The 25,446-nt window shown below is 43.0% G+C and overlaps 1 protein-coding gene across 1 annotated transcript; it reads left to right on the top strand.

Annotated features, from left to right (window-relative positions):
• Positions 1-3,803: 3,803 nt before the first annotated feature.
• On the top strand, positions 3,804-22,996 carry DLEU7 (deleted in lymphocytic leukemia 7). Its single transcript, XM_060634222.3, is given in 4 exon segments — positions 3,804-3,871; positions 5,650-6,138; positions 6,140-6,272; positions 22,471-22,996. Coding segments are annotated over 4 exon segments (897 nt in total). The 3' UTR covers positions 22,678-22,996.
• Positions 22,997-25,446: the final 2,450 nt, after the last annotated feature.

The following is a 25,446-nucleotide window of genomic DNA, read 5'->3' as shown; positions in this document are numbered from 1 at the left end:
ATGAGTAAGCTTAGATATTGGAACAGAAGCATTATAGATCCTACTGGATGTGGTTTCAATTTTCAAATGGGAAGTACAGACCAAATAAAATTTATATATGGGTTTTTTCAACAAATGCTTGAAATTTGATCACTTCTATGGACCATTTGTGTTTTATGGTCAGATTAGCATCTGTAAGACCCCACTTGCTAATTAACAGTGAACAGTAAAAAAAACAAAAACAAAGAAACAGATGATGAGGATTAAAATATAGACATTCGTAATGCCAAAATACGCAATGTCATGTTTTTCTGTAAACAGAAGTTTTAAAATAGTTTATATTTTTTCCTCCAAGGGGGGGAAAATGGATTGCTTCCAGTCATATTCAACAAATCTTTATTTTTAAAATGTCTTTTACCTTATTTCAACTCTTCTGACTATTCTCAATAATATTTTGAAACAAAGGTTTGAAATGACCAAACAAATAAAACAAGCAGATCTGTCAGCCTCTCTTGTTTTCCTAACACAGATTGCCAATGTGGGAAGGCACTAATCCAGTTCTCAAAACTGCTCGAGTTCCCCCTCCCCTCACGCAGGGTTTAAGAGTTGGAAACCGGATTGAAGCTTCCAGTAAGAAGTTCTGACTTCGCAGAAACATAAGCATAGTGATCTTGCAGCGAACGCTGTACAGAACTGGGTACCTCCCCAAATCCCTCCTCCCTGCCCCCCCTTTCTTTTATTTCTCTTAGGAAAGAGAGCTCCGGAAAAATAGAAGGGAGAGAGGAGGAAATGAGAACGTAGATAAAAACACCAACGCCTGCTCCACCATAAAGCCTGACAGAAGAGGAATTGGGGAACAAGAACAGAAAATTCCTTAGAGAAAAAAAAAATGCAGCGGGGAGTGAGGATAAATATAAGGAAAGGAGTAGTATATTTCTTTAGATCGTATTAAGAGAGTACCTACTGGAAATACAGGATGGTCATGGGAAGTGATGAGGGTGGTCACACCCTCACGAGCCCCCCCCCCCCCAACATTAAAGAACCTGCAAATAGTTCAGTGAATTAAGCAGCTTTTAACTTTTTTTCCTCCAAGGGAAAGGTTATTCTTCAAGGGTTACATTCTGTAATCAGAAATTGAAGGGGAAACCCAGCCAGGTTGTCTTGTTGAAATTATGTGTAGGCAGCATGAAATCCAAAACAACTCTGTCACTCTTCAACATAAAATCATCCACCAAAGCTACAAGAATTAGGAAAAATCCTATCTGTGCTTTTTAAAATCCACTTTTGATTTTTTTTTTTTTCTGCCAACATCAAGAATTCCTCCTGGAGGTAAATTTATCAGAAAGACAGAACCAAGTAAAATGATTTACATGTCCAGAAAGAATTGCATTTTCTGGTGAGGATGTGACTTGCACATCAGATTATGTCGGCACAGTCAGGTGAGATTCAGCATTTTAAACTTCTTCTTTCTCCCCCTCCCTTTACTACACTTCCCTTTTTTTTCTCCACTCAGTTTTACTAAACTTCACTTAGCTTCACCAGTTTAATAGGGTCTGGGCAGGCAGTGCGTACATGATGTCCTGAAAACACTTTGCCCTATGTAAACAATTGTTTTTGGCAGTTCAGAGGTTTCGTGGCAGGCCTGCATTTTTCTTTTTTTTTTTCTGAAAATCAAATGTTTAGGCCAAACTTGGAGTTGCACGTGCATTTTTATGACCTGGCATATTCAAACATTACAATTGTATGTTTAAAAAGGGAATTTGATCTTTTTTGCTCTTTCTTCTTCAGGTTTCCATCCTTTCTAGTGCCATTGTTTTCTCTTTTACGCTACATTTTCCTATCTTGGGATATCTCTTCAGCATCTGTTTCTCCTCAACCATAATTTTCATTCAAAAATAATAACTCTTTGGTCTCTTTGGACATGTTTTGTTTTGCTCCCGCCTATGAACTTTGCCAGGGTGTGTTGAAGGTTACCAGCTCCATTTCTGGAATGCTCTTGGATCCCTTTTGGAGAAAAGTGCCAAAGTATATAAGGAGAGCTCAAATGTATCTGGGCTCTACCAAGTCCTTTGAGGAAGGCTTCATGTAGCTGCACCTCCCTTCCCCTCACTGTGCCAGGCTTCTTCAAGATTCCACATCCAAGATCGTATCTTGCTACACTCTTGGTGAGCGCAGTGGAACGTGTAGAGATGTCTAACACTCGCCGTACATCAGAAACAAGTGTAACATTGTGCATTGACTGTATGCCAATAGAAGAAACGACAGAGAGAGAGAGAGAAAAGAAGAAAGAAGTTCGTATCTTTTGCTCATGTGGAAAAGAACCTTTGGATGAACAGAGGCGCCGGAATACGTATTCCTCTAACCACACTCTATCACGTTTCTTAACAGAGAGAATATTGCTTCTCATTTCACCGAGTTTTCTATCCTCTTCTCCTTTTCACCCCACATCACCCAGGGTCATGAGTGTTTCCACTGCTCATTTCATAATGCTCCTATCAATTGTCCGGAATACCAGACTTGCTCCAAGAGTTTTCCCCACAAGTGCTGAAATAATAGAAAGTTGAGGTGAATGACAGAGGTGTTGCTGGAACTGGTTGGAAGGACCTTTTAGCAGTGTTTTGCCTGAGGGGCACTGGGTTACAGGATCACTCCTGTTAACATTGTAACATCATATCCACCCTATAAGCTATGTCAAGCAATTTGCTTTCATTGTGACTTTCTGTGGCAAGAGGCCATAAACTCAACCTAAAGGGGCTCAAACAAAAAGAGATTTTAGTGGCCTATATAACTGAAGAGCTCAGAGGTGGGGTCATCTTGTTATGCTGCCAAATGTAGGGCTCACGTGTGTTGTAAGGCCACTGGCTTCTCTCTATGGACCCCTTGCTCTTCTCTCTGGAGTGTTGGCTCCTTCCTGGACAGGCTCATCCCTCAGACTCACAAGATGGCTGCAGAAGCTCCGGAGCTTACGTCTTCTTAGTTCCACATCCACAAGGGATCATTGCAGTCAGCCATTTGATAGAAGAAGGATTAGCTGCATGAGACTGGATTTCCAGGGTATCTGGAAAGAGGAGCATGCCTGGAGATGAGACACCCCTAGAGATTAACCAACCCTGGAGCCATCCTACCTTAAGGTGTGTGATCCGAGACAATAGCTTATTCTGATTGATTAAATGCCTTTATATTGGTTTCTTGTTAAAAGAGGAATTCACCTTTTTTTTGCTATTTCATCTTTTGGTCCACACTTTCTTCTAGTTCCATCATTTTATTTGATATAGTACATTCAGCTGAAGGCATCCTAAATATTATTGTCATACTTGCTCCAGTTGGGTTGTGTGCCCACTCCTGATCATTCACAATGAGAATGTGATGTGTAAGTGGCCCCAGCCTAAGATGCCCCTGTCCACTTGTGCAGTGGGACAGCTTCATCCTACTTGACTACATGGACTGAGCATGGAGGAGGATGGATAGCTACTGGGTGATGAGGGTGTTGTTTCCATTAAAGAGTGAAATAGATGCTGTGAAGCAACAATATCTGGTGTCTAGTACCTCATCCAATTTGAGTGTGCCTTCTGTTACACAGTGGCCTCAAACTGTCACCATAGTGAGCTGGGAGTGTGTAATTAGTTGCTTGGTCTGGTAGCCTAGCATGTGTAACGTTGGGGGTGTTTAAACCAAAGGTAGATCTGCTGTGCCGCTGACCCATCTCAATAAGCCTATGAATACTTTTCCTCACTTAGGGCCTCATATCTCCAGCTTTGGGACATCAGCCATTAGAAGGTCATAGCAAAGAAAAATGTGGTCCATGGCTAAGACAGATGCCGGAGATGGCCTTGAGTTGCCGGGCGATCCAGGGCTCTCTAAAAGATACGAGGAAACCCAGACAGTATAAAGAGTATGTACCAGCCCCTGGACCCCACGGTTCTGTGGCCCCTTCTCTCATAGTCCCTGAAGTTCAGCTGGTCTCCTGGGTCTCAGAATCAGCCTGCTCTGTAGAACAGTGGGGCCTCAGGTCAGGCTGTGTCTAGCCATTTCAATTTTGCTGTTGGCTGGAATTTCATCTGTCAAGAAGGTTTTGCAGTCAGCCATTTGATAGCGGAAGAGTGAGCCCACGAAGCTGGATTTCCTGCCTATCTAGAAAGAGGAGCACGCCTGGAGATCTGACGTGCTCTGTGCAAATTAGGGCTTAGTTTTTGCTATTCCTGGTCAGTCTCCGCTAAACCTAATGTATTTCAATGTTTGAGGACTAAAACACACACAAACTCAAAGATTTTTTTTTTAATTTTTTGTCATGAACTTAAGTAACTTCATCAAGAGAATCTCATCAATGTTAAGCTATTTACTTCCTTCCAAAGTAATTTCCTTTCTGTCAATGCACAGACATGCATTTTTACTTAGTTATAATTAGTGTGAACATGCTCGTTTTTGTTTAAGAAAGGTTTTCTTTACCTTGGCATTCAGATTTGTTTTCATAGGCGAAGAAAACACTGAGAACTAGAAGGAACCTTCGCTGGAGAATTGGGAGGATTATATGGGGTCATGTTATCCCAGAGTTGAAGAAACCTTAAAGGACCCTGAATCTCACCCCATAGCTCTGAGGACTCCCCTTTAGACTAACAGACTCATTGGAGCAGCCTTCCCACACAAAGGTCTCTCCAGCTCTTACTGGACGGCACCAAGAGTGGACTCTCCCTTCTAAAGGAAGAATGAAATCCCATTTTCCATCACCCCCCCTTCCGCCGGGCTAGGGTCTATGTGTCTGTCCCTGGGCTTGTACCCTCCTTACCTGCTAAGTTATGCAAACAGTTTCCCATGCAGGAAGAAAGCAGAGACCATGCTGCTCTGTAACACTCTTCCAACCATTCTCCTCTAGCGTGTGTTGCTTTTCTCCCCCCTCCTAACATGTAACCACACACCAATAGTTTCCAATCTATCAAAGCTTAAATGTCCCAGTCTTCTCTCCTAAGTCAAGGACGCGGCGAAGTTAAGTTTAATTAAAAGCAGCAACTATTTGTACAGCTGTCTCGGGGTTCATGGCTCGTAAAAGGATTTAGCTTCAAACCTCCCTGCCCCTGTCCTCTGGGACTTTCACACAAAGCCATTTAGGCCCCTCATCTGGGCAGTTACCAGACCCGCGCTTCCCCAGTCACTTCAGGAGCGTCCCCCCCCCCCCCCCCCCCCATGCTGTGCCCTGATGCTACTTTAGGGGTCAGATCCTCTGAGCTCACGTGGCATGGGGCAAGGCAGAGAGGGGCAGGACTTCCCATACCCGAGTCCCCTGGTTTGGTTTGGGGGAACACAAGGCCTTGACGAAGTTCCTGAAAATTCTCAGGGTTGGGAAAGCGGGGGGGGGGGGGGGGGGGGGAGGGGGGGGCATGATCAGGCACAGTCTTCCTTTCGTGAGCGTTCTCTGGCTCTTCGCACTTTTGATTGGGGCGGGTCTTTCACGGGCCACCTCCAGCACCCGCGGCATGAATGGTCACTGACAGGCCTCTTTCAAAGGAGATGGGGGCGGGCTATCCCTGCAGGTAGATGCATCCGCTCAAAGCGGCACGCTTTTTCCCCCAGCAAAGTCCTGGAGTCGATGAAAACCCAGCGCTTAGCATTTGGCTGATTTTCGAGCGCACAGAGGCAGCGCTTCGGGCAGCCTTGGGTCTGCACACGCCCATTCAGACGGAGCGAATTCAGCGGCCAGCCCGGGTCACCCACCGCGGGCCGGGGGCGGGGGCGGGGCCGGCCCCACCCGGGAGAGGCCAGGGGGCCGCGAGGCCGCGGGTTAGGAAATGTGACCCTGGCGACCCCAAACGCCCCCGCCCCTCTCGCTCACTGCTGCACCTGCCCGCGGAGCGCGCCGAGCCACCGACAGGGAAGCCGGCTTAGCCCCGCGCCCTTAGTGGCCTCCATCAGCCACCAAATGGTGGCTCTGCAGATTCTGCAGCTGCTGCAGCAGGAGTGGGGCTGAGGGGACGGTCCGAGCGACCCCGGGAGCCCGCGCGATCCAGACCACGTGTCCGCCGCCCCAGCGCGTCGCATAGGCAGGCCCTCGGCCGCCGGGCCTGTCCTGGGGCGCCAGGATGGGGGGAGGGCAGGAATGGGGGGTTCTGGGGCGCGGGTCAGCTCCCCAGAAGCGGAAGCGGTGCGAGGCGCCGAGGGGGGCAAGGAGATGCACCCTGGCCCAGATGGGCATGCGCAGCGCGCTGGCCCGCGTGGTGGCCTCGACCTCGGAGCTGGTCAGCGTGGAGCAGACGCTGCTGGGCCCCCTTCTGCAAGAGAGGTCCTTCCCCAACCATCCGAAGGCGAGTCTGGCCTCCCGCACCCGCGTGGGGCGCAGGATCCCCGGGCAGGGCGGGGCCGCCCACTGCGAGGCCGCGCTGGCCACAGACCTTCCGCCGGGGCGAGAGAGAACGCGGGAGGCGACACCCCCGGGGACTTGAGTCCAGGAACTCGGGCCCACCTGGAGCCCACCTGACTGCGGAGCCGAGACGCAGGGAAGCCTTGCCAAAACCTGCCTCTGGAACTCCTTTCTGTCTCTCACATAAATCAGCTTCCTGCTCCAGCTGAAGGCCCTTTCCACATGTGCAGCCGTCTGTGGATGGAGGACCGCTCCCCCTGGCCCCCCTTCTAAATTAATAGCCCTTTCTCCAGAGCCTTGCATACACGTATGAGGTCCCCTCTGTCTTTTGCATGACAAAATCACCTAGATTTATTTAAAGTTCCTTCACACTTAAGACTCACGATTATTTTTGCATAAATCCAACTCCCCGCAGAGTTCAGAGGCCTTACAGAGTCAACCTAAATTCTCATAAAGTGGGGTGAGAGCGGGGTGGGTTTCGGGTGTTGAAGCGTGAATACTAATGCTAAACTCCTGCTAAGTCACGCAGCTCGTATCTGTAGGGCACGTTTCCTCTTACGGTACCAAACTGTTAAGTCAGTGGAGCGGGGGAACGTAGAGGCCGCCTCTCAGCCCGAGTGGGGCTGTGGAAACCTGGGGGGGCTTGGGATCCAGTCTCCGCTTTGTCATTAACTAACCTTAATTGGTTGAAGGTCACGGATCTTGAGATCTTCTGGCTTTCCAGTTTTGCTTCATTGCTGCCTCCCAGGCGGCTAGCAGAAGGAAATGAGGGAGGGATGTTGAAGAAAGCCTAGAGCTGTCCTCAAGAGTTGCTTTTCTTGCTCTACAAGCCAGGGTTTGGGGGCAAAAGGGGAGGTGCTGCTCCACTCATGTTAGAAAGTTAAAAAAGCAGCTGCATTTCACTAATGCTCTCTCGTGTGAAATGCACCTTGTATTTGGTACCACAAAGAAATAAAAACCCCTGCCAATTAAACTATGATGCGCCGTTTCTAAGATGTATCGCCACTTCCGAGATTTTTGAAACTTCGTGAAAAGAGGTGCATCTTAGAACTGACGAAATAGGAAGCGCTGTGTGATGTCAGGAACCTATCTGGGGCACAGGTAGGTTGGCAAGAGGAGAGACCGAGTGATGAGTTCCACCTTAGGTGATCTCGGAAGGCTTCTCAGAGGAAGTGATCTTTAAGAAACAAAATAAATGCTTGCCTCGCAGACATGAAAGGGAAAAAACATTTCAGGGGAGCTGTGTGATCCAAGGCCCGGAAGCAAGGAAAGGGCCTGGGCCTTTGGGGGAACTGAAATGAGCTCGCTATGGCAGAAGGTATAAAAGGATGCTGGAGACGTAAGTGGGGTCAGGTGGCGAAAGGCCTGTGTGTCACGCAGAGGACGTTGAATTGTCTTGCAGGCAAAGGCAACTGTTGAAATGACTGAGGCGAGGACCTGACCCTGGATAAATCACAGCCAGGGAGGTTGCAGTTTGGGGGTCAGGTCAGAGACCGTGGTCCGAGGGCCTGACCCAGCTCAGACGCACTGAGCTCTCTGCTCTGGCCTACAAATCCCACCTCCAGAACTTCACCCAGCTGTCACTTCTACTTGGTGACCCTCTTAACGCTTTCGACTTGACTTTTGCCCTCAACATGTTCCACCGTCCTCAAGATTTCTTTATCCAAACCTCAACTCCCTCACTCCTTTTCCGAGAAAATGGAGGCCGACAGACACAAATAGCTCCTCTCGACCTGAAAAATCTCATTTCCACTCATCCTCCTTCTCGTCGCTAATAAAGAAATGCTGTTTGGTCCCCCTGACCCCCAACCAAAGTAGCCTTCCTCTTAGCTGCTAGAGCAAATCCTTCATCTGCCCTGGACCTCGTTCTATCAATTCCCTTCCCATCCATATAGTCTCTGCTGCCTGCACTCTGCCGGTTCCTCAGTCCATAAACTTGCTCAAGCTTCCCTCACCTCCCTGCACCTTGAGTCCCAGTCCTTTATTCACCTTCCGAGAAAACAAGTAGACATCTGTATGTGTTGCTTCCACTTTCTAGAAGTGTCCAGAGTGTTCATTAGGAACAGAGCTGTCAACTTTCTTACTCCCGGAGTCTGCTGCTCACCTGCAAGGGTGAGTTCTTAGAGCTCCTGAGAGTAGCGAGTACTTTCAGAAGGGAGAGAAACAGGCAGAGATTTCTCTGGATGTTTTGCCTCCTCGCTAACTAACATCTTGGAATTTTTCTTGGTTTTCTATTTGGAGAGAAGGTAGTATCTCCATTTGGTTGTGGAGTAATGATTATAAAGAACTCAGACTTAAGGACACAGTAGTTTGTCTTTCCAGGGGGCTGGTTATGCAGAGTTGGCTTCATTATCACTGGTGTTAACTCGAAAAAGTCGGGAGAATTGTCCTTCTATATATTTTTTGTGACGTAAGTTTTAGGTGCACAGCTTTATCATTTGACATCTGTATATACTACAAAGTGATCACCACCATAAGTCTTGTTACAACCCATCACCACACAGTTGACCACCTTCACCCATTTCACCCACCCCTCCACCCCCTTCCCCTCTGGGAACCACTAGTCTGTTCTCTGTATCTCTGATTTTTGTCTTTGCCTTATTTTGTTTGTCCTTTGGTTTTGTTTTTTAGACTTCACATCTGAGTGAAATCATACAATATTTGTCTTTCTCTGACTTATGTCACTTAGCATAGTACCCTTGAATCCATCCATGCTGTCGCAAATGGCAAGATTTTATTATTTTTTATGGCTATGTGTGTGTGTGTGTGTATGTGTGGAGCCACCTCTTTATCCATTTATGTATCAATGGACACTTAGGTTGTTTTCATATCGTGGCTATTAAAAATAATGCTGCAGTGAACACAGGGGTGCGTATATCTTTTCACATTCGTGTTTTCATCTATTTTGGATAAATACCCAGAAGTGGAAGAGCTGACTCCTGTGGCAGTTGTGTTCTTTATTTTTTGAGGGATCCTCATACCGTTTTCCAAAGTGGCTGCACCAATTTACATTCCCACTAACAGTGCACAAAGGTTCCCTTTTCCCCACGCTCTCACCAACACTTGCTATTTCTTGTCTTTTTGATACTAGCCATAACACTAACAGGTGTTAGGAGATACTGTGGTTTTGATGTGCGTTTCCCTAATAATTAATGATGTTGAGCATCTTTTCCTGTGCCTGCTGGCCACCTGTATGCTTTCTCGGAGAAATGTCTATTCACGTGCTCTGCACGTTTTCTAGCCAGTAGTTTACTTTTTTGTTGTTGAGTTGTATGAGTTCTTTATATATATTTAGATATTAACCCCTTCTCAGATGTTTGGTTTACAAATATCTTCTCCTATTCAATAGGTTGCTCGTTTATTCTGGTGATGGCTTCCTTTGTGGAGGAGAATCTCATTAGTTTGCTGTAGTCACATTTGTTTATTTTTGCTTTTGTTTCTATTGCTGTTGGAGTCAGATCCACAAAGATGTGTCCCTAAGACTGATGTCAAGGGAGCTTACTGCCTATGTTTTGTCCCCCGTCTCATTCTTTTGCCTGTGGCTCTCCAAGGTCCTCATTACCATTTATGGAAGAGACTGTCCTGTCTTCATTGTTATTGGCTCCTTTGTCATAGATTAATTGCCCATATATGTATGGATTTATTTCTAGCCCTCAGTTCTGTTCCATTGATCTGTGTGTCTGTTTTTGCACCAGTATTGTGGTATAGCTTTGTAGTATGCCTTGAAATCAGGGAGCATGATCCTTACAGCTTTGTTCTTTTTTAATCGTGCTTTGGCTATTTGGGGTTTTATATTTATATTTATGACTCCACACAAATTTTAGAATTATTTGCTCTAGTTCTTCGAAATATGCCATGAATTTTGATAGGGACTGCACTGAGCCTGTAGATTGCTTTGGTTCGTATGGCTATTTTAACAGTACTAATTCCTTCAATCCCTAAATACGGAATATATTTCCATTTACGTGCGTCTTCTCCAATTCCTTTCATGTTTTCTATATTTTCAAATTAAGGACACGCAGATTGATTTTCTACACAGAATGATTTCGGGAGGACTTGTACTCTTGGAAATAACACTTGTGTGTCACTTGCAAGTGTGTGGAAATGTCTCCAACATCAGGTGTCTTTCACAGTGTTACTTGCCACAGAGAGGAGGACTCACTTGGCCTGAAGCCCACAGCCCAGATGATAGGCAGCAGGGACCCAAAGCAGACACAGTGCAGCACAGCTCGGTGATCGGGTCCTCCAGACTATTTCAAACCTACTATGCCACTGCCTGCTGTAGGCCCTTGGACAGAGTATCCTTCTTGTGCCTCAATCCCCTTGCCTGTAAAGTGGGGGTAGAGGGATCTAACCTTACTGGGTTATTAAGATAATGCACATGAAGTCTTAGCTAGTGGCTGCCCATATAAAGTCCCAATACCTTTGAGCTATTATTATTATTATTATTATTATTAATAAGTTGATGCCTCATGTTCTTGTCAACTGTTATTATTGTGTTGCATTCTTGATATTGATGGATCTGACCCATGGACTCTATTTAATTTTCTGAGTTTACAGAAGCAGAGTCAGGATGACCCAAGGAGACTTTTAAGAAGCCTCCGCTCTCCAGAGGTCAGCTTTAGCCCATGTCTCTTATGACTAGCATAGAGACGTTATCACTGAATGACTTCCTGATCAAACCACTGAGGATTAATTAAGGAAGTGAAATTTTTAGGCTCGAAGGCAGAGAAACTCTCAGCACAATACTAATGGACATTTTTTTAATAGTATTTTAGTCTTTTCTTAAAGAAACCAACACAATATTCTTTTTGAATATTTAGAGATTATCAAACACACGCCAAACATACATGAAGTGAGATTCTTTGTAGTGGATAAAAAATGCTTCACGGTACTGAGTCTTGTTAAATTTGTTGGAGAGGCTAGAGTTAATCAGCTTGACAAACATCTGTTACAAGAGGAAACTGAGGTTCAGAGGAATTTAGGATTTTGCTAAAGATCCCATAGCCGGGAAGTCATGGCCCATGATCCAAACATGGTTTTAGCCGACTTTTTCTACCAAATCAGTTAGAGAGGGGCTATGAATATCATGCTGAAATCAAGTACATGAGTGTGTACAGCTGACGGGGTACGGTCGTATGTGCCGTGCACTGCACACTGCTTGGACTACAACAGTCACCTTGTAGACTGGGTATCTTCGTCAGCGTGGGCTGTTGTAACAAAATGCCATAGACTGGGTGGCTTAAACCACGGGCATTTATTTCCTCATTGTCCTGAAGGCCGGAAAGTTGAAGATCAAGGTGCAAGCAAATTTGGGTTTTGTTAAGGGCTTTCTTCCTGGCTTGTAGGCTGCCTGCTATGTCATGAATGGCTCTTCCTCTGTACATGCAGAAAGAGAGAGAGAGATCGATCTTGGATGTCTCTTCCTCTTCTTACAAGGACATCAATCCTATCAGATTAGGACTTCACCCTTACGAGCTTATATAACCTTTATTACCTCCCTAAATGTCCTTTTTCCAATACAGTCACGCTAGAGGTTACGTTTCAACATATGAGTTTTTTTGTGGGGGGACACAATTTAGTTCATTATATTGGGTCATTTGTGTGTCTCTTTATGTGATGGCCACTTTACATAGTGACAAAAAGCACCAGACAAATGTAGGAAATCATTATCAAACTGGTAATAACTATCAAGGATGCTTTAGGCACTCACCACTCAAAGGGAACATAGAAACACACAGTCTAGGATTTTAAGAGCTGCTGAAAATGACCAACTCACATAGACACCATTAACCAAGCCAATTATGAAGTCACTCTGATTGAGTTTGTCTGTCTTCCTTTGAGGAATTAAAACCATTTACAGTTTCCAAGAGTTCTGCTCTGGAGCATAGTTTCATGGAAACTATGGCTGATGCCAACTTTCGGAGGCAAGAGAACATTCCTGCTGTTACAGATTAAACTTGCCTGTGGAGGGGCACCTGCATGACTCAGTCGGTTAAGTGTCAGACTCTTGATTTCTGCTCAGGTCATGATCTCACTGTTCCTGAATTCGAGACCCACATCGGGCTCTGCACTGACACTGTGAAGCCTGCTTGGGACTCTCTCTCTCTCTCTCTCTCTCTCTCTCTCAAAATAAATAAAGCTTAAAAAAAAAACCTGCCTGTGGGTTCACTCATTTCAATGAGCTAACTTCACTAGCAGTCATTCCTTCATGTTCAGTAGTCTTTGCTGGTTTTCTCATTCTACATACCGAGAGCGGTGGTTATAAAACCATTGGCTTTGGCTTCACGGTCCCTGCTAATGTTCTTTGCAAACTGCAAGTGTGAATGTTGGGTCACTCAGAGGAAGACATTGATGACGACTGCTTTTTTCCTCATTAACATGAGTTGTGAAGCCAATGTCTGCAAATGTGGGAACTGTGCCTCTAAAAATTACTCACATACTATTGAAGAAATAAATGCTCAGGGTTATAGGGTTAGTAGCATAGCCACAGAATTGCCCTTCACTGGGGATAAACTCATGTTTTTCTGTGACAAAAAGGCCCAGTGACTGCTCTTCAAGTAGCTTAACTCTAGCTTTGTTATTGCTCATAATGTGAATGATAAGAAAATCGGGGCATTTATGCTTCCAAAATGAAACTTTGGGGAAAGATAGGGCAGGAAGGCCCTAAAACAAAACTACTTATATATAACATCTTGCTGGAAGTGCTGCCGTGCTTTATTTTACAGTTTTGGGGTTTGCCTTGTGAACGTACCTGAATCACGTGCTTGTATCCATTGCAAAGTGCTTTTAACTGGACTTTTCCAATGAAAAAGGTACCATACCCAAAGCAAATGATAAGGAACCCTAGTTACTTTTGAGTGTTGAAACTGGGTACCCCACACGTAAAAATGTTTAATTTCCTGTGGACGATAGACTTTTTATGGTGACTGGCAGATTCTTTGGTTCTTCACTGAGTGTTTTATTAACACAGTTGCGTATCTATTTGAGATTGACCTGGGGTCCAGGCAACTGGAGGCTGCTCTGGGCCCCGTGAACTTGTAGTTCAAAGCCAGATGCTGATGAGCCAAGGGGCAATTTGTAGTATACTGTTTCTGATAGCGTGGTTTTCACAACACGCCTCTAAATAAAGAAATGGCGTTCCCATTTTACGTACACATCCAGTGCAGAAGGTTGTGATGGGTCTGGGGGAGGGGGTTTGTGTCCCTTTAGTGGAGAGCGGCCTGCTGGCCAAGCTGAAGTTCATTAAGGTCAGGCTTCATCCCAGAAAGCTGGGAAAAAGCTCTTTCTTCAATCCTCTCTGTTGAGGGCATTAGGTTCATGGGGAGCAAGAAAGGAAAATGTGAAAAGGAAGAAGGTTGCGGAGGCCCTTATAAGAGAATATAGCGTAAAATGTTGCTGTTTCCAAAAGAATGGACTTATTTTAAAGCCGGAGGTTAAGCCTATATGAACTGGTTTTTAGTTTTTGTAGATCTAGAAGTGATTTTGAAGGTGATGAGGCAGGGAAAAAGCCAAAAATCTTCCTCATGGATTGCTTAAAGTTATCTGAATTGTAGAGCCTATAAAGTCATATTGTGTTTTTGACTTTACTATCCGTTGGTGTTGGTTTCAGAAAACAAGCCTTGAAACTGCTGCTGCCAGATTCTTTTTGCCTTCAAGCCTTCGGTTTCGATGGGAGTGTTTATTTTCAGTAAGAAGCTAAAAAAAGGCTTAGCTTTTCTTCCCTTTTGGATTTTGCAGGTGCATTTACGGTTGCTCCAGGGTTCCAGATGTGTGCATTCCTAATAAATACAATGCAGAATGCAGCAGAGGGCAAGTGGGCAGTTTTTGTAAGAGACTTCCCCTTCTCCCAGGTGGAGAGGGCCGAGCGGCAGAAGAGTGAGCTCCAGCTAGGAGGTCTCTGATTAGCTACGGGTTGGCTTTGCATGGGGTGTAGAAGGTTCCACACCTTGAACATCTTCCAGACAGCCAAACCCTCTCAATTATGTGGCAGGGAGGAGGGATGGGCCAATGGACCAATTTTCAATTTGTATGTGACCAATGCCAGTTTGAGGTTCGTAACACTCAGCCTTAAGAAAAAGAGAGTGACTGTGGCCAAAGAAGAAACATTCACTTGCAGACATTGTTTTTCCATCCCAAAGCTAGTGCGGTGCCTCTCCTGCGCACTTTCATGGTATCCTTGCTCACCCCTCTGTGGCGTCTATGGTGGGGGGGATCCAGGCCCCCACCCCCTTCTGCCGCCTACCCTGGAGAGTGAGCTCTGCTTTGCGAATCACTGCTGTACCAGCCCGGTTTCTGATCTGGGGGCGGGTCTTTGATGAACATCTGAGTTTGGGAAGAGAGGATAACTCAAGCCCTGCCACTCATTTGCTGTGCGAGGCGGGTACATTGCCTGATCTCTCTAAACCACTGTCATTCACGGACTCTTGTGAGGACTGAGTGAGACAGGGTGTGTCAGGAGCCTGGCTTTGGATCCTGCATCTAGTGGGTTAGGCCAGACCAGCGTTCTTAAAACTCTGGCTCGCCCTGTTATCCCCACGCTTGGAAGAGTCTAGGGACCTTACTGTGGCGCTCAAGGCTCACACACTAATTTCTGTCCTGGTTCGGAGCACAAAGATCTTTCAGACTGGCCCCTTCCCAGTCCCAGCCCCTCCTTGACTTCAGGCCGTAGCTCATGTTATTCATTCTGATCGCGGGGGCCGTCTTTTCCCTGGGAGGCCGATGCTGCTTTCCCTAGAATCACCTGTCTCGTAATATCGGTACACTCTTCCCACCACTTCTCTGATGCCTCATTTCTTCTGCAAGGGTTGGCAGGACAGAACTCTGATGGTCTTGACCACTTAGAAAAGAAGATTATTGTGGTAAAAAAAAAAAAGGGGGCATAACATAAAGTTTACTATTTTAAGTGTATGGTTCAGCAGTATAGAGAGCGTTCACATTGTTGTGCAACTAATCTCCATAATTTTTTCATCTTGAACATCCGAAACTCTGTACACGTTAAACAACAAATCCCCAGGGGCACCTGGGTGGCTCAGTGGGTTAAGCCTCTGGCTTCAGCTCAGGTCACGATCCCACAGTTGGTGGGTTCGAGCTCCATGTCTGCTCTGTGCTGACAGCTCAGAGCCTGGAGCCTGCTTCAGGTTCTGTGTTTCCCTCTCTCTCTCTGCCCCTCCCCCGTTCACGCTCTCTCTCCTCTCTCTCCCAAAAATACATTAAAAAAATAAAGGCTTATGGGGCGCCTGGGCGGCTCAGTCGGTTAAGCATCTGACTTCGGCTCAGGTCATGATCTCGCGGTCCGTGAGTTCGAGCCCGGCGTCGGGCTCTGTGTTGACAGCTCAGAGCCTGGAGCCTGTTTCGGATTCTGTGTCTCCCTCTCTCTCTGACCCTCCCCTGTTCATGCTCTGTCTCTCTCTGTCTCAAAAATAAATAAACGTTAAAAAAATTAAAAAAAAAATAAAGGCTTCTACTATGAAAAAAAATAAATAAATAAACGTTTTTAAAAAATGAAAAAAAAAAAAACAAAAAAAACCCAAATCCCCATTTCTCCTCCCCCCTGGCTCTGGCATCCACCATTCTTTCTGTTTCAGTGACTTTGACTCTAAGTACCACACATAAGTGGAATCGTACGGTATTTATCGTCTTGTGTCTGGTTTATTTCAGTTAGCATAATGTGCTCCAGTTTCATTCACGTCATAGCACCTTTTAAAGGCTAAATAGTATTTCCTCCTGTGTATATACCACAGTTTGTTTATCCATCGATTTGTCAACGGGCACTTGGGCTGCTTCCCCCTCTTGGCTGTGGTGGAGGGTGCCGCTGTGGATGTGGATGTGCAGGTATCTCTTTGAGACCCTGACTCCGTCTTTTGGCTGTACTTGTATGTTCCAGAAGTGGAATTGCTGAATCGTACGGTAATTCCTTGTTTCATTTTTGGGGGGAGCCTCCATACTGCTTTCCAGAGTGGCTCGGTGACTTTCCCTTCCCACCAGCGGTGCCCACAGGTGCCAGCTTCTCCACATCCTCACCAACACTTGTTGTGTTCAGGTTTTTCTGACGGTGGTCATCCTAATGGATATGAGGTGAGCTCGACCACTCTTTTTGAGCCTTAATCTTATCCTGTGTGACATCTCTACTGAACAGTTTAAATAGTTTCATCTCACCAATTAGATTCCCAACTCCTATGGGACATATTTTTCTTTGCTTTGCTGTCCTTCCTTCCCCTTCTGTCCTTCTTGCTGATATCACCATCTAGCGGAGTACCCTATGCACAAGCTTAGGTTGATGGAGTGCCTTATAAATGCAGAGTTTGTGGGACCGTAAGCTTATTTGACCTTCACGGTCTCTCCACGTGGTCGCTGTTTTCATTTTACAGATTAGAATACTGACTATTCCATAGATAAAATGTCTTGTCCGCAGATGGCCGATTAGAGGGGCAGAACCAGGGCTCTGGTGGCAAATCCAGTGCTCATGAAGGAATCAACCCCACATTCCAGGTGTCTTTGTAGATACCTGGAGGGCTGTCCCATCCTAACTAACACCTATGAAGTCCCTTTTGCCGCACAGGGTAACATGCTCACAGGTTTTGAGGATTAGGACATAGACATCTTCGGGAGGCCACTCTTCTGTCTACTATAGGGCAGATTTTGGCTAGGAATTAAGAAAAAATGTTCTGAAGACTAGAGCCACGGGTTGCCTCCAGTGTGGCAAGCAGTGGGACACCAGGTATGCCATAGAAAGGATTCACACATCGGAACGAGCTTCGTATGAACCCTCTGCAGTGCTTGGATTACGAGTCTATAAATGTTTGTCTTCTGTAGGATTGGGTTTCCGTGTTTTTACCATAGCCCCCATCCCATTTCCCTAGACATTTGGATATATGCTCTATGTGTCTCAATCCTCCTATTAGGTTAGAAGCTCCTTAGAAAGTAGGCACTCATGTCTTAATGCTTTTTACCCAGTGAGGGCAATCATGTAGTGGAGATTTTACACGTTTGAAATAAATGTAATTATTAACTTAAATTAACTGAGCCAAACAGGCTGAGGCCATTACCCCAGTAGATTAGTTGAGTCCGTATAAAATGTAGATGCTGGCTATCAGTTTGGACCACTATAGCAATCAATACATTTCATATCCAGAGTCTGAAATTACACAAGGCTTTGGAAGCTACAAAACCTGCTTTTAGATTGCTCATAGTGCTAATGCTGACAATGTGCTCAAAACCCCACGTAGGATATTACATCATCTCTGGAAGCATCTGGGACTTGTCAAATAAAGGCTGCCGGGAGGATGTGCTCTGTCATTGAACGGAAAGCACCATACAGGAAATCATCACGAATATTGATGATGTGATTTTCTACTGAAAGCCCATGAGCCATTCAATATTCCGTTGCCTCTATGCTTTGAATTTTTGGCCCCCGCCTGTGCAACAGAATCAGTAGAGGTTTAGTTGGAGGCCATGATTATTGGATCCACAGTTGGCCTTCAGGTCCTTCAGAAAGGAAGAGAAGCAACCACCTGTTCTATTTTTCCATCCCCTGGCTTAAGAGTCCCATGGAAAGCCTATGCCTATTAATTTGTTTTCTTTGACTGTGAATATATTTGAGAAAGGATTAAAAAGAAATACTGTACTAAAAGAGTAAAATAAAGAGACTTTGCAGAGCTTGCCAGGGATTTGAAGTTTACCGAGGGCCTCAGGGACCAGTACAGCCCAGCAGTGGAATTTTATTATATGTATACTTTCCTCAAACGATGCCTTCTTTGATTCTTTACAGTAAATGTGAAATTGACTTCAGATTTTAGGCCCACAAACATATTTTTAAAGGCATTTTAATCTTATTTGGGTGATGAATGCCTTTGCAGACTGGCTAATAGGCGCACGTCAGCACACATTTCGGTGGTTCCTTCAATTTTGAATTTCCCTTTGCATGTTGTCTTTGATCCTTCCACTTTGTACTTAGAGTTGTATTACTTCTATAAAGCAAGCGGACAATTTCCCTTGATGTGGATCTAGGGGAAGTAGTCCAGAGGCATTTTTTCCCCCTCTACTTTCCCATTCCCAAGCAATATGCTCCAGGAATATAGGTTGCTCCATAAAGTAGGGGACAGATTATCTAAGTAGCCCCTTGATACCTTCTGAGCAGAAAGAAGCAACACACAAAGGCAGGGGCGCGAGAATGCTTTAAAGAGGAATTCAAAACAAGAAGCGTGGGAGTCTGTGAATAGTTGAGTAAGGGAACTGCGGTGTCTTGTGTTTATCTTTATCCCAGCACCTAAGTCACCTGGGTCCTGCTGCCATGGTTTGCATGGTTTGCTGAATTGAATAGATGAATGTTTGTTTTGTTTCCCAGAAGAAACTGTAATAAACACTTTGCCGGAAGCCCAAGTCCTTCTAACCCAAGTGACAGCATTTTTTGTTAGGGAGAAGAATACCTTCTCTTTCTGTACAGAATTAGGAAGAAAACTCTAGTTCCAAACTCTAATTTCAGCTTTCAGTTCTCTCTTTCAGTTTCTTTGGGATTATCTGTTTTTTTTTTTTTTTCCTTTTCCTAAATTATTGAGTTGAATTCTTAGCTCATGACTTTCCAGTGATTATTCTTTACTTATCTATAGCAGTAAGTGTATGTATTTCTCAATGCAGCTGGATCCCACAAATTCGTGATCTACTGTTTCCATAATTGTTCAGTATAAAGCATTTTAAAATTTCAGTTATTCTTTCACTGATCTATGAATCATTTAGAAGTCGACTTTTAAGTCATATATGTACTGGGAAGATTATGTTACTGATTTCTCATTTATTTGCATTGTGATTTGTATGATATAGACTTCTAGATATTCATTGAGAATTTGCTTTCGGCCTATTATAACATAATCAGCTTTCATAATTTCTCTGTATGTCTTTGAGAATAAGTGTATCTGCTTATCTTTATTGGACCAAGCTCGTGATTAGCGTTTCCATCTTGTGATTAGTGTTTCCATCTTTTCTCTCAAGGTTGATTGTTTTGTTGTTTGACTGACTAGTTCCTGAGGAAGCCGGGTAAAAATCAGCTTTTATGTTTGTGGATTGAATGTAAATTGACATTATCATATTAGGCACACACAGGTACAAAACTGTTATCACATCTTGGGGTATAATTTCTTTTATTAATTGTTGTTTATTTTATCCCCAATAATGAATTTTCTGGCTTTGTTTTGGCTTCTGTTTGCTTTGTATATATTTTAGCATCCATTTGTTTTAAGTTTTTAGGTGTTTTTAGTTTTAAATGTGTTTCTCATAAAGAACATACCAATAGATTTTTTTAAAAAATCCGATCTGGTGAACACTATATTTCAAAAGGTGGCTTATTTGATGTTTTCTTTTTGCCTCGATTTATATTTCTTCATTTTTACTGACGAATGATAGGATCAATTAAGTTTTAATATACCTCTTAAGTCTGCTGAGTTTTAACTTTACGTATTATTTCTGTGCTTTAATGATAGCACTGACATTTCCCACACGCATACTTAACAAGTCTGATGTTTATCAATTTTGCCACCTTTCTCTGAATATGTACAAAGCCTCAGAATGCCAGTCCATCCTACATGCTACTCCTATTCAGCGTCTTAGAAGCATCTTGCTTTTGTAAGCCCCAAGTTCATTGTTAGCTAATTGTCTAATCAGTTCTTTAGATTCGCGTCATATTTTTAAGTTCCTTTGTTCACTGTTGCTTCTTATATCTCATTCTTTCCTTTTGAATTAAATTTCCTCTTTCTGAATTAGAGCTCTAGAAAAATATGACAGTGGGGTAACTCTTGTTGTGCTATTAAATGAAGGTATATTTATTTTGCCCTGATGTTTAAATAATAGTTTATTTGGACTAAAAAAAACCACTCTATGTTGACAATTATTTGAAAAATTATCTCATTCCTTTCTGTCTTCAGTGGTTGTAGCTCGGTAGTTGGCTGTCTGACTTGTCATCTCCTGAAGCCATCAGCCATTTTCTCTCTGGTTGCCTTTAAGAGTAGTTTTGCCTTGGGGCCCCTGGGTGGTTCAGTCAGTTGGGCGTCCAACTCCGGCTCAGGTCATGATCTCATGGTACCTGGGTTCGAGCCCCGCATCAGGCTCTGTGCTGACAGCTCAGAGCCTGGAGCCTGCTTTGAATTCTGTGTCTCCCTCTCTCTCTGCCCTTCCCTACTCACTCTGTGTCTCTCAAAAATAAAAAAAAAAAACATTGAAAAAAAAAAATTTTAAAGTACTTTTGCCTTAATAAGTTTAGATTTTAATCTCATTTAACTTATTCTGTTCCCGGATTATTTTACTTCCTGAATCTCTGTTCATGAACTTGGATTCATGTTTTGGATCAATTTCAAATAATTCTTATCCATTTTTCTCTTTGAATATTGCTTCCCCATCTCTCCCCCAGCCTCTCTCGTCTCTCCTGGAAGTACATCTGGTGGGTTTCATCATTCTGTCATCCATGTTGCTTAACATCTCGTTCATATTTCCCGTGCCTGACTTTTCATCTTGAATTCTGAGTAATTTTCTCATATTAACCATCCAGTTTACCATTCCTCACTTCAGAGGTTTATTCAGGTGTATAAATTGTCTGTTGAGTTTCTAATTTGTCATGATAGTTGTCATGCTAGAAATGGCGTTTGGTTCTTTTTCAAGCCCGTTTTCACTTAAAATAGTTTTGATTCCTTTTTATATTTTTAATCACTTTAAACAGATTGTATAGTTTCTAGCTGAAATACTCGGAGTTTAATCCTGCCCTGCATTGGTATCTGCTGTATCATGGTGGACTATGTTTTAAATTTCATATTCTGAGTTTGTCTTGGACAAAGCTTTATGAGAATACTACTGTGGGGCATGGGCTGTGGATGTGTCCCCATGGATTAGGCTCTTGTTTGCTTTTACCAACGTGTCTGTGGATATTTCAGCCCAGTTCCAATTTTTTAAGTTAATTTCTTAGCGTGAGTGTTTCCGTAACGTATATATGGTATGGAGTGTAGAGGGCAGCTCCAAACTTAAGCGGCTGTGTAGTAAAGGTCAAAAGTTATGCATCCTCAGGGCAACTTTATCCTCTATCCCAAACCCAGCTCGAGACCGACTTTCTTTTTTTGATGAGTATTGATGCACAGCTAAAATAATCTACTCTTCCTTTATCTTTGGCTGTTAGGAATTTCCATTGCTTTCTTGCAATATCAGTAAGGATGTTTGTTCTATTTTATTTTGAATTCAGTTAGCAAAAGGTTTCGGGGAAACTAAGTGTGCCATGTTACCAGAGCCGGAAGCCTGTGGAGAGTCATTTACATGTATTTAAAATAAGTTATCTATTTAACATTATCGCTGAGATGGAATAATTTTGATTATTTATTGGAATAATTTTAGCATACCATGTCTATATAATGGATTTTAGAATGTGAACCATTTGGGGATCAAAAATCTGTTTACTTACTTCATTATTTTTAACTACCTGGGAACTGTTCTTTCTAAATTTGCATTGGAAACTTCTTGAGATGATGTTATCAAATACAAATACTGTATTGGAATTTTGAAGACAGCAAATATGGAATAATAGCAACAAAGGCTATTTGTGTATTCTTCAAAACTCTGCTAGGAACAAATAACAGAAACTCAACTCCAAATGGCTTAAGTAAAAAGGCATATTTATTGACTCAGATACCCCCAAAATCCTGGGGTTTATTGTTCAAGTATTGCTGGGTCAATATGCTCAGACAATGTAATTAGAATCAATCGCTTTTAATCCCTTTGGTCTACTTTCTTCTGTGCTGTCTTCATTCTCATTTGGATTCTCCCTTTAGAGTGACAAGATGCTTTCTAAAAGCCCCAGTTAAAGAGAGCTTCTCTCTCGCCATCTAACAGACATTCTGGAACTGTGGCTTATTGGTCTGTGTTAGACCTGTCCATTCCTGACCACTCCAAGTGGCCGAAGGGGGGTGGTCTCCGATTGGTCTGGTCCCTGGAGTTGTAGAATTGGGGTCAGCTTTAGTCAAACCACGTAGGCTGAACATGGAGGGGAGAGGTTCTCTGAGAGAAACAATGAGGTCCTGTGATGAGAAGAGATGGGAATGGAAGCTAGGTACACAAAACATCACAAATGTCCCATAACCTATCTAATTGTACGTGTTTGCTGTTTATTTCAGGATAGTGTTGAGTTTAGACACATCTGCAGTCATTTGGCTCTACAAATTCAAGGACAACAGTTTGACAGAGATCTGGGTACTGCCCACCGGTGTTTGAAGACAATAGTCCTGAAGCTGATTCAGTCACTTGCTAATCTTCCTTCAGATGTCCACCTGGTAGCCTGTGCTTCTTTGAGACAGATCTTACAGAATCTCCCAGACACATGAATGCTCAAGACACCAGAATTAGAACCACAGCCAGTACTGCTAAGAGGACTGGGTACCTGACATTCCTAATTGAATCAGCAGACAGTGGGTGCTTTTACTCCCAGGAAGGAGAGAGGTGATGACATATATAGCAGTCTGACCAGTGGCATCTGTACCCTTCAGAATCACAGCATGTTGGTGACAGGTTTTTAAAGCAGTAGTTCACATTTTTAAGTATGTTGATATATTTGCTTACTGTTTGATTGAAATGTATTCCACTTGGTAGAGCTGATTGTATCATATATGTTTATATTTACTAATCCATAGAAGGATTAGTTTTGATCAAGTGATACATTAATCTATACTTATATTAATGTAGGCCTATGAGGTTTAATATGGTTATTTAATATGGTTATTTATATATGGTTATGTGGTTAAAGCTTCATGGTTCTTAAAATTATCTTGAATAAATAGGATATTTGATAATTGATATGTTCTACTTACTGAGCACTTCATTTCATGTTATGAAAATGATCTTTAGATGTTGTAGGACCACATGTGTCAATAATTATGACTTCCAATCCTGGCATTAATAACTTACTGTTGGACAGGAAAAGAATTGCTTCTAAGCCTTGTGCTTTCATGTACTGATTTGTAAATTTATAATGATAATGAGCTATGAAGTACCAAGGATATATGATATGTAAATACAAAGTACAGTATTATTAAAGTCTCATGTGGAACCATGTAGCTCTTCTTACTGTTTCTAAATATTCCAATTGAAGTAGGAAATTCTTGTGAAAAAAAGGAGGGAGTGGATATACTGGCAGGTTTCCCTAATACTTAGAGCTGGGAAAAGAGAGGCTAACTTTTTTTGCAACAATGATCTGAACATGCTAGGAAAAACTAAATTTCCTATTGCTTAATGATTGTATCTTTTAATGACTGTATTGAGAACCAAAGTAAATTAAAGTGATGCCTTACCCTTAAAATTTTAATAGAAATGGCATTGGATTTAGAAAAAAAAAGAGTACAATGTATATTGTAAACAGTGCACCTTGTTTTCTGAAGGAATGAAAAACTAGGTCTGTATGGTGAGAGTTGATCTGCTATTAAAAAATAAAGTATTAGTAGTAATCAAAGCCTTTTTAATCCCACATGTTCTAATCCTAGTTGGTTCCAAAATTTATTCCAGGATATAATGATGAAAGGTATATATATTGATTCTCTTTGGATGTAACTGACTATTCCATAGAAGAGAATTACATTAATGAGACTGAATTCTAAATGGAAGATGAAAGGTGTGTGTTTGTGCATGAGTGTGTGTGTGTGTGTGTGTGTGTGTGTGTGTGTGTATAAGGGTGAGGTGGGCCAGAAAAGAAGAGCATGTATTTCTTGGAAACAATCGTTAGCCCTTGGTTCTCCAATTCCTAAGAAACATTGTATTCTGGGACTATCACCATATTATATAGTCAAGTCTTTCCTTCCTCAGTGAAATTACCCCAGGACTCTTTCTCTAAAGACCCATCATTATAGGCCACTTTGCCCATTGTAATCAATAGCTATCTCAATAAATATTAAGGCTTTTTAAACTCTCATCCCCAAGAAATATTGAATATCTTTGCTTCTTTGTATCAGTTCTTGTGTTTTTTCCTCATTTTGCAATGTTTTGCATAGAGCAATAAAAACCCTATTTCATCCTTCAAGCCCTGATTTACCCATCAACTCCTCCTTGAACTCTCCTGGATCATCCTGGTAGGGCATGGTCTCTTCTTCCTCTGAACTCACATAAAACACATGTTGTGCTTGGACAGATTTGTATATTGCATAGCAGCTACAATTCTGAAAGTTCTTTGACCCTACTAGAACTCCCATTGTCTCTATCACCTTTTCACACTGCCCCCCTCCCTTACTTCTGTGGCTTATGTTCTTTGCTTAATTTGTATAATCATTTGGTTGTACATGCCACCAATTCCCCTCTCCCATTTTCCTTTGGTTGAATTCTGCTCACAAAACTCCATCCCTGGTCAAGACCGACTCTGCTTACTCCCCATCTCTATGTGAGTTCTGAATGTGACTTAAGAACAACACATAGTCATGCAAATTTCACTTCAGTTCATGGCTACTGATCTCAAGGGGCCCTCATGTTATCCACTATCCAAATAGTTAGTACTATTTCATGCCCTAGAACTACCATATCTAATATGGTAGCCACTGGCTACATGTGGCTATTAAGCACTTGAATATGGCTAGTCTGAATTGAGGCATGCTGAAACCGTAAAATGCACACTTTTTGGCTTTTAAAATCTTCTCAATTTTTTATATTGATACATGCTGAAATAACATTTCGAATATATTTGGTTATATACAATATATTATTAACATTAATTGTACCAGTTTTATTTTGCCCTTTTAAGGTGGCTACTGGAAAGTTTGAAATTCCATTCTTGGCTTACATCATGTATCTATAGGATAGTGGTGTCCTAGAAAATTCACTAGACAATTCAGTGCTGTGCTTGACAATTTACTCCCTTAGGAAGGCTGTTCCATACCTTTTCACACTTGATCCTTTTCCATTCTCCTCATTCTTAGCTGATGGCCTTGCTTTTTATTGCACAGGGAAAATAAAAGCCCTTAGAAGGCACATCTTCACACTAATAGATCAACTATATACTCTGAGTTCCTTTTTTGTTATAAGAAAGACATGCCCTGGTCCTTTCCAAAGCTGACTGACCACTCAGGCGCTGGACCCTGTCTCTTCTCACTTATTTGAGGACATCCCTCTTGCAC

Source organism: Panthera onca, chromosome A1, assembly GCF_046562875.1.
Source record: "Panthera onca isolate mPanOnc1 chromosome A1, mPanOnc1 haplotype 2, whole genome shotgun sequence".
Lineage (NCBI taxonomy): Eukaryota > Metazoa > Chordata > Mammalia > Carnivora > Felidae > Panthera > Panthera onca.
The sequence above is the reverse complement of the archived record's forward strand: the minus strand, read 5'-3'. Positions and strand labels throughout refer to the sequence as shown.